The sequence below is a fragment of the Seriola dumerili genome, unplaced genomic scaffold (genome assembly GCF_002260705.1).
Source record: "Seriola dumerili isolate Sdu_G_001 unplaced genomic scaffold, Sdu_1.0 BDQW01000432.1, whole genome shotgun sequence".
Lineage (NCBI taxonomy): Eukaryota > Metazoa > Chordata > Actinopteri > Carangiformes > Carangidae > Seriola > Seriola dumerili.
In genome coordinates, this window is record NW_019174687.1 from 1,311,983 (window position 1) to 1,325,814 (window position 13,832).

Below are 13,832 nucleotides of genomic sequence, written 5' to 3' on the forward strand. Positions count from 1 at the left end.
CCAGGCACTGCTACTTCAGGAGTAACAGCTGTAAAATGTTCATGTTCTGGTGCTCAGCGCTAACCCTCCTTCAAACATATTCTCTAACACTGTATTAATTGTGCAACGGTCCCACAGGCCTATCAGGCAGTATCAAAACTGAAAACCACAATTGTACTTAACAATGAATTAATAGTCATAACTCTAGTGTTTGAGAGAAGCCTGATAGCTGCTGTATGCTCAGACTGACCTTTTTCTCACAGAAGTCACAAATAAAGAAGCCTCTGGTATCATCATCATTGTCATCCTTCAACTTTTCTCCATCAGATCCATCAAGTTGGAGAGAATCCTGCTTGGATTTCACATTAATTAAAAGGGATGAACTCTCTACTCAGTCTAATCTGAGTGAGTCTTTGCTTATAAACATATCCATAAAAATGTCTGACCATCACCACCGATGTTCCTGTGTTTACACAGGAGAAATCAATCTTTAGAATGTAGGATTTAAACATACAATGATTTAACCACTGTGCCTTTCATCAGGGTTATTTTTTCAAATAAGAAAGCTGCTCTAAAGCCATAGAAGACACATAGCAGGCTTTCAGCTTCCAGTACTAGTAGTAGTGATGATATCTAAACTTAATTTCATGTGTAAAATCAATGGTGTGTCCCTGTAATATTTGTAATTTAAGAAAAAATGAAACAAAAAGTATCTCTTTTAACAAAATGTATGCATTGCATTTCCAACCATTTCCAATACACACAGCAGCAAACAAGGACGTGGGTGAAAAAGATTAGACTTTGCAATACAGAACCTCATCAATACTGAGAGGAAATATCATGGCAAAGTAGTTCAGCAAGTTATAGTTTCAATGACTGAAATTTCAGTATTGGTACAGACATTTGCAGACATTTCAGTGTGTTTTGCATCTCTCTGTTTAAGCGGCCTCTAAACAACAGCAGATAATTCAATATTTTTTCGTCAATACACATTCGTAAGCGACATGGAAACTTAAAGGTTTGAAACTGAAGTGATTTTACAGCACATATACAGTAGGCTACCTACAGCTACTGAGGTCACAATTTTTGTTTAGGGGCTTGATGTGTTTATTTCCCACTGTAGAGGGCGCCATTACGTCTCAAATGCTTCTTTGTCTAAAGATCCTCAAACCTTTGATAATTAGGAAAACAGTTTACTGCTCCACGGTGTCGATGTCGGTTTGAATAGCACTGATTTATTCATATAACTAGGCCTATATAATCGAAAACACTGAGCTCTAGTGAAAACTGAGCGCTTTGATACATGGCTGTGGGCGTTTACATAGAGCACGTGAACGCATCAGTTGGTCAACGTGCGTTTCTGTTTCTTTCTTTCTCCGCCCTGACGGTCACTGACAGATAAACAGGAGCAGACTACAGACGAGGCAGTAAACCACTCAAAATGAAAGACAACAGTTTGCCCCGAATTTGCGTGATTATCGTGTGTGCTGTGGTTTTTATCGCCGTTTTAGTTGTCAATGCTTTGGCCGGAGCGGGAAGAGGTGAGTCAAAGTAATGTCAGTAATACACTTGAATGTTTTTCACAGCGATAAGTTAGAGTTAACGTTAACGTAAATGTTCTGTCTGAAGTACTTTTACATTCTCCTGAACATGTTTAATGTGACGTGACTTACGAAAGAGCCGTTTTCTCAGTAAAACGCCGTGTAACCACTGGTTATGAAACTGGGCAGGGGAGTCAGTTAATGATGTACGGCTGGCAGCTCATTATGTCATGACCATTGTTACAGCACAACCAGGAGTTATTTCCATGACCTTGTATGTGTGAGTTAGCATGTTTAGCTAATAGTTATGTAATTAGCCAGAGTTACTGGCTGCTTCTTTTTAGTGAAAATTTGCAGTTCTGTTTCGAGACAATGCAATAACTTTCTAAGACGAAAAATACTTGATTTTGCACCATACAAAAAGGCCCACCTAAATTTAGCAAAAAAATAGATGTTTTTCCTTTATCACGTTTTCATCAAACATTTAGACCCTAATCCTAATCTAAATTCCATCCAAAATGGAGTCGCATGAAATTTAGCCTGTGGTTCTCACAGCATTAAAAAAAATAGTAAAAAAAAAAAAAAAATCAACAGCAACATCTCTGTCAACAGAAATAAGTTTGTAGAGGTTTTTATTAAAAATACTTCCAACCAAAGACATAATTCCAGTAAACTAAGAACCCTCTGGTGTCCTACTGCCACTGGTGCTGTTTGAGAGGAAACTTATTTTAAAAAAGGGTTGGGGTTTCATCCTTGGATGGGGTGTGGCACTAAAATCCAGTTCCAGGCTCAGGAAATGGATGGAACATATTCTCCCCTTAGTGTCTCAAGTGTGCTGTAACACATTGTTGCATTATTTTCTTCTTTCTTTTTTTGTACAAGCCAGTTTCTATTAAACTACCCACTTCGGTGCCGAGAACTGTATCTTTCTATGCTACATTTCACCCACGGTTGAAAACGTTCTTTTTTCAGAGTCATTTTCAAGAAATGAATCCCTATGAACTGTTGACAAAATGATATGTGGATTATTCAGAGTAACAGCCAGTGTGTTTACATGCAGTGAAGCAGTGGTAGAAAGTAACTACATACATTTACTCAAGTACTGTACTTGCATACAGTTTTGAGATACTTTGATTATTTACTCGTTACTTTACACTTCTACTCCATTGCATTTACCTGACAGCTATAATTACTAGTTACTTTCAGATTCAGATTTGACACAAGAAAACATACGTTTCTGAAACTCAGTACGTTGTTAAAGATTAAACGAAGGGTTGCCAGAATTCTTGGCCTGTCACCTCTCACAAAAGAGGTTTGGGATTCCTTATCACATCTGTTTGCTATTAGCTGAGAGATTTCCCCTCAAAGTTTCTCATACAGTTTCATTAGTTACTGTTCAAGGCCCAAAGAGATCCATTTATTCAATGTTTCCAAAAAACTGAAATTTAGAGAAAATGCAAGTAAAGAAAATAAATATAATTTTGTGCGCAAAACTTTTTTCCCAGTGAGTCACAGTTATTCAGTGACTCACTGGAAGCCCAAACCTCTAGGGAACCACTAGACTAAACTGTCTAACTGCATATTAACGTTTAGTTTGATGCTTTAAATATAGTTTTTTGATCATATTTCTGTACTTGTACTGAAGTGGGATTTTGAATGGAGGACTTTGACTTGTAATGGATTTATCTTTAGATCATTTTCCTGCTACTTTTCTCTGTTAAAGGATCTGTGTACTTTTTCCACCACTGCACTAGTAGAGAGTAGAGAACAGCGTTCCTGAAATGAAATGTTCCTGTTCAATGCTCATGATGGACAACAGATAATGTGTTGGTCTCTAATTTTTGTTTTTTTGCAGATGCCTGCCATTCTCAGTAACAATAACAGAATAATCCTTTTGTTTTGACTCATTTCATATGTTCATAGAGGGCTCTTTAATCCATCATCATGGTTTTTCATGCTTAGTTCCAATTAGAGAAAATCTTAATACTACTGCCTACAGTCATTATTTTAGACAACAGTTTTCTGGCCCTTTCCTGTCTGAACATGGCATTGCTTCCATGCACGCAACTAACTTCATAAATCCCAGATTGGTGTGGAAGAACTTGACTGGCCTGCACAGAGCCCTGATCTCAACCTCATCCAATATCTTTGGGATGAACTGGAACAGTGAACCCGGCCATATCAGACAACATTAGTGTTTTTACTAATGCTCTTGTGGCTGAATGTCTTTGCTGTTTTCCAGGACCTTTCCATTCCTCTACTGGTAATGTGTCAGCCCGCTATGAGACAGACATCACTCCAGCTGGCTGGACCTTTTCTATCTGGGGTGTTATCTATACCTGGCTCACCCTGATGGTCATATACATCACCACATATGTATTCAGAGGGTAAGCTCACATCAAAGTGGTCATAGTAAATATTTACTCATGTAGATTCAACCCATCTGATAGGAGTCGTTACTCAGAGCAACGTGCAGATGAAACTGATACCTCTCTTTCTGTTAATAGATCCTGGGCTCAGTGCCTGCTGCCCTGTGCCTTCTATTTTTGCTGGCTGGCCAATATGGTGATGAACATGGCATGGCTGCTGCTGTGGGACAGAGAGTATGTCCACTGTTTCTACTTAGTAGCATGTATATTTACACAGAAAAAGCATAAAACAGCAACACAGAAAACAAAGAATGATTTAAAATACTATGAAAGTAAGTGTTATATGTGGACAACTGAGGGTGAGGGTAGAGTGTCCAGAAGAGCATGGACTAGAAACACCCTCTGACTAAACTCAAGTTAACATTAACACATGTTTAAAACTAGGCAGGGTGCACTGGGGATTGATGTAAACACTATATGAAGAAGTAAATAACATGAATGCTAATGATGAAAATGAACATTAGATTCCTCATAAAGGAAAAATTAATAATATATAAAGCAAGGCTAGGATTGATTATATACAATACCTTCTCTGTATAATAGTAAAATAATAACTATATGTTCTTTTATCATTTCAACTGCTTTGACTGCTTTGTTGTGACATCACAAAGTTCCAGAAGTCCTGACGGCTGGTTTTAAGGCTCAGTGTCTGAATACAGGCTGTCTGCATTTCTCTGTGGACTGAGGCTTTGATATTTCCCAGTATTAATTTAGAACCTAGACCTGCTTTATAATCAAACAACACATGGACATCTATGTTTATACTATATTGACCTTTGAATTTTGACGGCATATTTCATTTTAACCAGCACAGCTTTTCTAGCCTTTACGGCACTGGTTATGTGATGCTACTCAGCCAATCCTCATGATTCTTTTATGATGTCTGTTTATGATGTCTGTTATGATGCATTTATTACAGCCCTTTTAATTATTATTAGAGAAGTAGTATTTATTATTTATATACAATTTTTCCAACTGAACCCTTTTTAATTTCAATTGATTATATCTGCCTTACACATACAATTTATCCGGTAGTATGTTATGACTGACCATATCCAGGCCCTAGATAGGTTTCACTAGGTGAAAAATCCCTGTGGAAATGTAATTGTAATAGATTTATGGCCCATCTGTTTTTCTCTCTCCTTCTCAAAGGTTGATGCTGGCGGCTCTGGTTGTTTTAATCCTGATCGCCATTTCCAACTACAGTGCCTTGTTCTTCTGTTGCTTTGCCACAGATTACTATGGAATGTGGTTGAAGACATACCATCGCAAAGACCTGGCCTGTCTCACAATACTGGTAGGGCATCGTGAGTGTGCACAGACAAATGTTACCATGTTTGCTCTTTATTCAGGATGTTGTTGATGAAAAAGAATCTGTTTTCTGTAAGTCCAGTCTGTCTCCTCTGAATAACATCTGTGTGCTTATACATGTTCATATGCGCAGGTCCAGAACGGTTTGGCTGTGTACACCACATGGACATCCATCGCCTCTCTGATCAACTTCTCACTGGTTCTCCATCTGTGGGGTGTGGACAGGAGCACAGCAGCAACCGCCTCTCTGTGCATCCTGTTTGCAGAGGTGGTGGCATGGTGAGCTCTGATTGGACAAAGTTAAATGATGAGCAGAAGAGTAACACACTACTAGAAGATTGATTCAATTTTAGTTCATCTCTGATAATGAATGTTTTTATCATGCATCTATCACTTCATTGATTGAACTAAGATCTCTTTGTACATCAGCTGTTGGAGGTAAAGAGAACGCTGCTGTTGCAAGAAAACACTGAATCTGAATTGTGTGTGTGTGTGTGTAGGTTCATCCTTGAGAATTGGGTGCTGGACCGTTGGGTGCGTAACATCCTGACAGTCTACCCTGTGGTGATTGTGGCGCTGGTTGGAAACGTCTTCAGACATTTTAACCCAGATGATCCCACTCCAAATACTGTGTTCATGGGTGAGTTTAACACAAACATCAAGATCAGTTACTGTGACTTCACCAGCACCCGCCATAGTGGAGTGTAACAACCTTTACACCTGACATTAATACTGTCTGTGTCCTGGGTTAGTCTGACTCATAATCCTGCCATTGGGCACCTATTCAAAGCGGCATTGTCCTGCCTTTCCACTTCCCCTGTTTGCTACTGTTTTAACTGTTACGGGAAACAACAACAACCTCTGTGCCCCAACCTACAGCTGTAAATGGAAGGTTTTGCTCAAGATTTGCATCATGCAATCACAAGTCATACATCTTTGCTGTTTTTTGAGGTGTTTTCTCTGCAGGGAATTAGACATTTTGATGACAGTGCTCACCTCCACCCGGCAAATGTTCCACCAAAACAAGTTCCCCTCAGACACTATTTTGCAAGAGTACTGTCCCAAGATGATTTTCTATAGCAGAATGATGATAGATAGATAATAATTAGATTAGTCCACTTCCTTTGACTGAGGTGTTGTATAGCCTGATGGCAGTGGGAACAAAGGATCTCCTGAACCTCTCTGTTCTGCAGTGCAGTGAGATGAGACGTTTGCTGCAGCTGTAGCTGCTTCTCTGTCCTGCCAGAATGTTGTGGGGAAGATGGTTGGTATTGTCCAAGATGGCCTCCATCTTACATTGCATGCATCTCTCCACAACAGTCCTGAGTGAGTCCAGACCCCTGCCAAGTGCAGACCCAGCCTTTGTGACCAGCTTGTCCAGTCTCTTGTCCTGGTCTCTAATGGGTGCAGCCAGACCTTTCTCCAGCACTGACTGGAGAAAGGTCTGCTTACATGGAACTAGTCCCAGGTCAACACATTGCAGTCAGACAGGGCAAAACAAATAAATTCCAAATCTCCTCTCATCCTTTCATTGTAAGGTGTCAGTGTAAGTTGCACAGTCACAGTTTTATCAAATGAGCCTGATTACATTTAAAAGAATAGAAAATCATAGCCTGCTTTGAAGCGTTCCCTAAAATAACTTCCATTTTTAAAGTTGAGGCTAACTTAATTTCTTGAGGCTGTCACTGACTTTTTTTTCTGCTTTGTCCCATCAGTTGTGCTGTTGGTGTTGGCGTGTGTCCTGCTGGTTTCCAGAATCTGTACGGTCATCTGGAGGAACATGTGGCGGCCTCTCTACTCTCCAGGCTCAGCACGGCTCATGATTTCACCTCTCGATGGCAGCAAGTTCAGGCTTTTTACCTAAACAGTAGGAACTGTAACAGTGCAAACTGCACTCTCAGCCAAGATGCACTCTGATTTTATATTTGCCCAAGCCACTGCAATGTTAATTCGGAAAACTGCCAGTTATAAGATGGAAATTTACAATTGTTAAGGTGTTTATCTAGTCATAGACCTGTAATGGGAAGGCAGGAAAACCTCTTGTCCAGTTCAACCAGTGTTTCTACTAAGAGTTTTCCCAACAGTCGTTCCACATCTGAAACGCTTTCTTTGAAATACTAATGAAGCACTAGGACTGTTTACCACTACGTACATTAATATTGTCAATATGTAAAGTACTTTTTATACAAACTCAGACATGTGACTTCATTATCATGTTGCTATTTTAAGGTAGTTTTGTTTTTGCATTACATCTATACAATGGCATTAGACTACAAGCAACCGATGTATGTTGAAGGTGATCTTTTCTAAAAGCCTGCACAGCTTAGTTGAATTAATTCTGATTTGCTAATTAAAACATTGTGTTTAATATCTAATGTAGTCTGGTTTCCTAAATATTTGTGGGGGGAAAAAAACGCTATTTGCTTGATATAAGTTGCCGGAGATGTTTCCCCACCATGAAAAAAAATCATTAATGTGGAGACGTCGATACCACAGCCCAGGAGGTCATGTTTTCACCCATGTCTGTTTGTGTTTATTTGTCAGTAGGATTACACAAAAAGTACTGAACCGAATTGCACCAGACTTACGGAGGGATGGGTAACTTCCCTTTTTACTTTTGCAAAATAGGACATTTGATAGGACATTCGAAAGTTTTTCAGGAAATAATTTATGGATCTTGATGCACAAAAATAAGACATATTAATGGTGTTCTATAAATCTGTACAGTTTGCTGCAGATGCAGATAATAATCCAGACCTGGTGGAAAATGTAGGATTGTTGTGCCTGGGCAGACGTATGTGCTCCACTGAGTGTTATTCTAGTTTACTGTGTCAAACTGGGAACAGACCTGATATAACAGAACATTTGACATTCTCCCTCTGGTCTCTTATCCCATTATCTGTTTTCACTCCATGTCTTACCCCATATGCAGTAAGTGCTCTTAATTCAAATATATTATATACTGCCTCTTGGTTCCTCACACAGCTTAGCACTTTATGTTTCTGATCTTTATACTTCGTGTTGTGGATTTCTATGCTTGTATCACATACCCTGTATTTCATTCTGAATTGTTTGCGGCATTTTTATTGTCTTACTATGTTTTTATTGTTTGTATGTTTTTATGAGGCCTTGCCGCAAAAAGAATTTCCCCTTTGCAGGACAATAAAGCTCTGAATTGAAGATTATTCAAATCTGCAAAGATTATACATCACATATATAAAGACAACCAGGAAGAAGTGTATATGAAATGAGTTATTACAGAGGTAGTGGCGCTAACAGATGAACACCTTGCTTTGACCAGTGTCCTCTTGTGGGACATTCTACTTTTGTGTAACAGATGTTATAGATGTGGGCAAGCTAAACAGCTACTGAATCATAGGAGCCAACACACCTTAATTACACACCACAACAGAGAATGTACTGCTGCTCCTCCAGTCTGTTCTTCAGTAGTAGTAGTATGTCCATATGTCCCACTACAGCCTGGTGGGCCTAGTTTGATCTGAAGCACTAAGGGCCTGATTTACTAAAGCTTTGCGTGCGTAAAAACGTGCGCAAACGCGACAGCACGCGCAAACACATGTTGATGCTGATCTACCAACCGGGCGCACCGAGGATTGCGTCTGTCAGTCGGGCAAAATAACACGCGCTATCCATTTTGCGCTTCTGCCTTCATGAATATGCAATATAAGCGTGCCTGCCAGAACGCGCAAAATATTGGGAGGAGTAGATGCAAATAGAATCATTTTGCGCACGCAATGTGATTTACCAAACCTCAAACTAATTGCGCTGATTATTTTTGCGTCTATATTTAGCACGTTTGAAAGTCAAGTCTTAGGCTACCTGGCACAGCCGTGCGCACAGATGGCTGCGGTCATTGTTGCAAGGAGGCGGCGTAGGCACGACAGGCAACGGAGAGAACGCATCTTTTCTGTTCGTGTCACTCTTTTTGGAATGGCAGAAGAAAAAATAATCGAGACATATCGGTTATCCGGCGATGCCATTTTGGAGCTTCTCCGTGAAGTAGGAGCTGATTTGGATCCAGTCACAAGGAGGAGTCATGCAGTGCCTGCTATGGAACTCAGAAATGGGCTTGTTTGCCTCTTGTACCAGCACCTCCAATTCCGTGGCTTCAAATTTGCTTTTGCGCTTCCGTTGGATCTGCTCGTTTGCATTCGCCATGGTGAAACCCTTAACTCGCGCAAAATCCTCATTTAAATAGGGCAGGCTCAATCACTTTTGCACCTGTAGTCAATTGCGCTGTTAATCTAAGTAAATCACCCGCAAGCCCCAAACAGGCAGCGCACGCAATTTAGCGCTCTTTATTTGGGATCTTAGTAAATAAGGCCCTAAGTGTTGATCCAACTAGAAGCAGCTCTATGGGCTGGCTTTGTTCAAAATTTAGTTATAGTTCAAATAACCGTCACTAAGGGATTAACACCTTACTTTGAATACAAGATCTCAAGACAGACCTAATAAAAGAGGCCACACCACACACAACTGTGGAAACTTCTTCTTAATGCATGAAGGCTTTGTTGTTGCAATGTAAAGATACTCCTTCACCCTGAGTCTGTTTAGAGTCATTGTTTCAGAGACACTGCAGAAAGACTGCAAAACTCAGCACACCAAAGGAAATAATAAACTCTACATTGATGTCAAAACATATCTCTACGACAACTAATCTTCCATTGTCTCACTGCTCATGACTGAGCACCAGTGTTTGCTAACATGTCTCACACGCATATATGACATTGTATATTGGTAATGAAATGAAAAGCTAACACTGGAAATGAAATCAGCTAACATTAGTTAGCTAGCTAAGTGTAACTTAAGGCTAAAGTTAGAACCAAGCTAACATTAGTTAGTTAAACTAACTTAAGGCTAACATGAGAAACAAGCTAACATTAGAGTTCATGTGTAGATACTGCACGCATTTTCTGCTTTGCTGTGCAATCTAAATGAGAATTCAGCTAACATTAGTTAGCTAAATTACTTAGTCTCAATTAAGAGGGTCTGACCCCCAATTCCCCCCATAATTCGAACCCTGACAAAGGGTGAGATTGAATTTCTGATACTGTGGTGTACAAACAAATTATTGCTCAAGACTTGAAACAACCAGATCTGTTGAAGTCCCTGCTCTCCCAGTGTTCTTTAATGAGTCAATGAATTCAATGAATCTTTCCCACACCAGTCCAGATCCCAGTGGAAGTCTTTCAGGACTCCTCACCATCTGTCTTGTAGAAAAGAATATTGGTGATTTCATCTTGCAGCTCTTAGTGTGTTTCCCTTTTGAAATAATCGCTGTGCTTTATTTAAATCCAATGTCATTTCTCATGAACATTGTTCACATTCAGTTCTGGTTGTGGATCAGGCAGTAAAACATGTAGGCCTACTTCAGTCTGTTGGGAAAATCTTTGCCAGTTCCTCACAAAGAATTTCCTGTAGTTTATATTTGGCTGTGGGCAGAGCCATCGCCACATCCTCTAAGTACAGATGGAGACTGGCACTGTGTATCTGTAGCCACGACAACAAGGAGTAACAGTGAAGGAAATGGAGGTGATCCATTGTTCATGAGAGCTCAGATCTTTCGTCTCATCTGATCTGCTCTGCTCATCAGGTGAGCTGGCTCGATGTCCTGCCTTCTTCATGTATACTAAATCTGCAAACATGGTTCTTATTTTTCACCAGGACAGCAATGTTTTGTCTGATTCAGCTGAATTTCTTGTTATTTTCCCTTGTCAGTGTTTTGAGTCAGAATTACACTTCCTCACAACAGATATAAAGTTAGTTTCCAATCTAAACCAAAGTTTTCACCATATGTTGAGCTTGTAGTTTTGTGACAGAAGAAGTAAGTGGGTAAAATGAAAATAAAGCTGTGAGTGAAAGTAGAAGCATACAGAGGATATCTCTAGGTTCTGCTTCATTCCAGTAAGAAGGTGGGGACTAAAGGGGGGAGGGGGACTAAATTTTCACCTTTTCTCTTGAACTGAATTCTCTACTCAAATCACTCAGTTTATTAAAAACAAAAAGAGTTATAAAGAGTCCCCTTATTTTATTTTTCCCTTCCTCTTTTTTTCCTCATTTTTTAAAGGAATTTGTTTTTTAACATTTCCACTCATTTAAATTCAGGTTTTATGTGCTGTTGTCCTCCCTGAATTATTGTATATTTCCTTTGCTCAGTTAAAAAAAAAAAAAATGGAATTACCTCCTGGTGGCTGTCTGCCTCCTCCACTCAGACTACTTTCAGGTTACATCCTGTTTATCCAGAGTCAGAGAAAATATGAACCATTTGTGTGATATTTTGTCATAATTACTGTGAAGTCTTGAGTAATGGCTAAAAAAATGTTTTCTGAGGTTACCGTGACCTTGACCTTTGACCTTTGACCACCAAAGTCTAATCAGTTCATCCTTGAGTCTAAGTGAATGTTTGAGCCAAATTTTCATTTGTGTATTACTGACCGGGCAAATGCCTTTGGTTGCATAATTTGATTTGCAACCACTGTAGTAAACACTGTAATATGCAGCCAAATGTAAGATAATGAAACTTACAATAGTACAGCAAGGTATGAAAGATATCAGAAGTTTCAATGAGTTTTACAACAAAAAAAAAAAGAAAGAAAAAAGTGAGAAGAAGCAAAATGAACTGTTAAGAGCTTTAAGAGGAAATGAATCAGTGATATGAGATGGAAGAATAAAATAAGTTCTGCAGAAATGATTAGGAGTGTTATACAGAAATGAAAACTTGAGAAGGTGGAGAACTTGTTTAAACTGTCCATAACTCCTGTTTTTTCTCCTAGCATGCTGTAGTTGCACAGTATGTTGTTGTGGAATACTTTAGCATTGTGATTTAGCAAATGTTATTCATTTGTCATGTAGGAGCTGAGTGTCAGTAGTCAGGTTAAATTCATTCACATGTTCAAAAAGTGAGATTTGTTCTAAAATGCAGTTTGAATTAGTTCTGAGCTGAAATTAAAGTTTGAAATTTAGTTCATACAAAGCTTTTAGAAGTGAAAGTGAAGAATGTATGTGTGTATGTAATGTAAGTGGAATTTGATTATTTTGTTTCACATTCAGTACGTGACTGTTCTCAGTTAAAATGTAAATGATCACTGTTGTTGTCACAAGCATTTAAAGCAGAATCGGTTTGCCTGGTAATTTCATTGAATTGTTATGTGTTGCTGGGAGTTGGTTTAGTTTGCTTTGTTTGTCTGCCCTCTAGTGGCCATAATAGCTTAATGCAGGTTTTACAACATTTATATTATCTAATTTTTTATTTATATTTTGCACCACTTGTTAAAGGTGATCTGTTCCGTCTATAATATCACTGATTGGGGAGTTAAACATGACGCATGGTTTCCTTGTCTATGCAAATCAGGTCTGGGAAATCATCATGTAACAAGATATTCTCTTTAACAACTTTAACATATTGTAGATTGTTTATTAAAGGTTTGAATGTTTGCTTCAAATACAGCTCTGTCGCTGTGTTTACTGTCAGTCTCACTTGTTTCTTAAGTTTCTAGGTACTCCCCAATGAAAATTTATGGAAGCTGAGAAAGGCCATACTCGCAAATATTTATCTGGAGATAACGGGATTATTAATCCGTTATATTTGAGAGTATGGCCTTTCTCGACTTCCATATAGGAGTTCATTTTCTACTTTCCTTTTGTTGTAGTATGATACAATCTGTTTCAATAAAAATCTGACCCTACAGAAAAATATAGATGTGGGGGAAGATACGACCACTGTCTTTATTCAAGAAATGTATAAAAAAAGGTCAATAATGCCCAGGTCAGAAAACTTAATAATCTTATCTCAAAATAAATTCCTTACTACTGATTACCAGGTTAATAAATTAACCGTTTTATTTTTTATTTTTTATTTTTATACTCTTTTGTAAATCGTATACTTTGTTACCTGAGAATGTTGTGAATTTTCTTACTATTATTATAATTATAATAATAATAATAATTATTATTATTATTTTCATTCCTAGATAGAATACGGCTTTCGTATAGGGGTGTCTTGCCTTTGATATGTTTTCCTCATTTTTATAAATATTAGAAAATTAAATTTGATGTTTTGTTCGAAACTCCTGAACACCACTGCACATGAAAAGCACATGAATCTCCTCAAACAATGTTTTGTGTGTATACCATTGTTAAAACAAGCAGATTCTTAAATACCAACAATGAAAACATAGCTCAAGTTACCTTGTAGGGAGCTACAACGGAGCATTAGGGGCAAATTGAGTAAAGAAATCTAAGATTTTGAGTAAAAGGTCACACTATTATGAGAATAAAGTTGTAATTTTAAGTTGCATGTTGTTTTATAGTATAAAACAAACAAACATACAGAAGCTTTAAAATGAGGAACGTGCAGCATCCTGTGAAGTTCTACTTTAGCAGAGGTTTCACTAATGAGGAGAAACTTCATCTTTTGGCAAATCAGCATCATCATCAGCATCACGACATTGAGAAGACTGTGAATAAACTGAGTCTGTTCTGTTGTTAGGCAGACAAGCAGCAGCTGCCAGAAGCAGCTCAGGCGCTGACTGTCCTTTCACCCCTTTTATTG

General features: G+C 38.6%; 1 protein-coding gene across 1 annotated transcript; it reads left to right on the top strand.

Annotated features, from left to right (window-relative positions):
- The first annotated feature begins 1,333 nt into the window (after positions 1–1,333).
- LOC111233812 lies at positions 1,334–8,440 on the top strand. The gene is made up of 7 exons (XM_022761717.1): positions 1,334–1,520; positions 3,763–3,907; positions 4,028–4,123; positions 5,102–5,246; positions 5,394–5,539; positions 5,761–5,900; positions 6,976–8,440. Exons 1-7 carry the CDS (start codon positions 1,421–1,423, stop codon positions 7,122–7,124), a joined length of 921 nt encoding a protein of 306 aa, XP_022617438.1. The 5' UTR covers positions 1,334–1,420; the 3' UTR covers positions 7,125–8,440.
- Positions 8,441–13,832: the final 5,392 nt, after the last annotated feature.

Bases quoted from the DNA above. Each gene is read 5' to 3' on its own strand.
- LOC111233812 (XM_022761717.1), top strand. From the start codon at position 1,421: ATGAAAGACAACAGTTTGCCCCGAATTTGCGTGATTATCGTGTGTGCT. The intron at 3,908-4,027 runs GTAAGCTCACAT...TTCTGTTAATAG, and splicing joins ACCACATATGTATTCAGAGG to ATCCTGGGCTCAGTGCCTGC. The intron at 5,901-6,975 runs GTGAGTTTAACA...TTGTCCCATCAG, and splicing joins TCCAAATACTGTGTTCATGG to TTGTGCTGTTGGTGTTGGCG.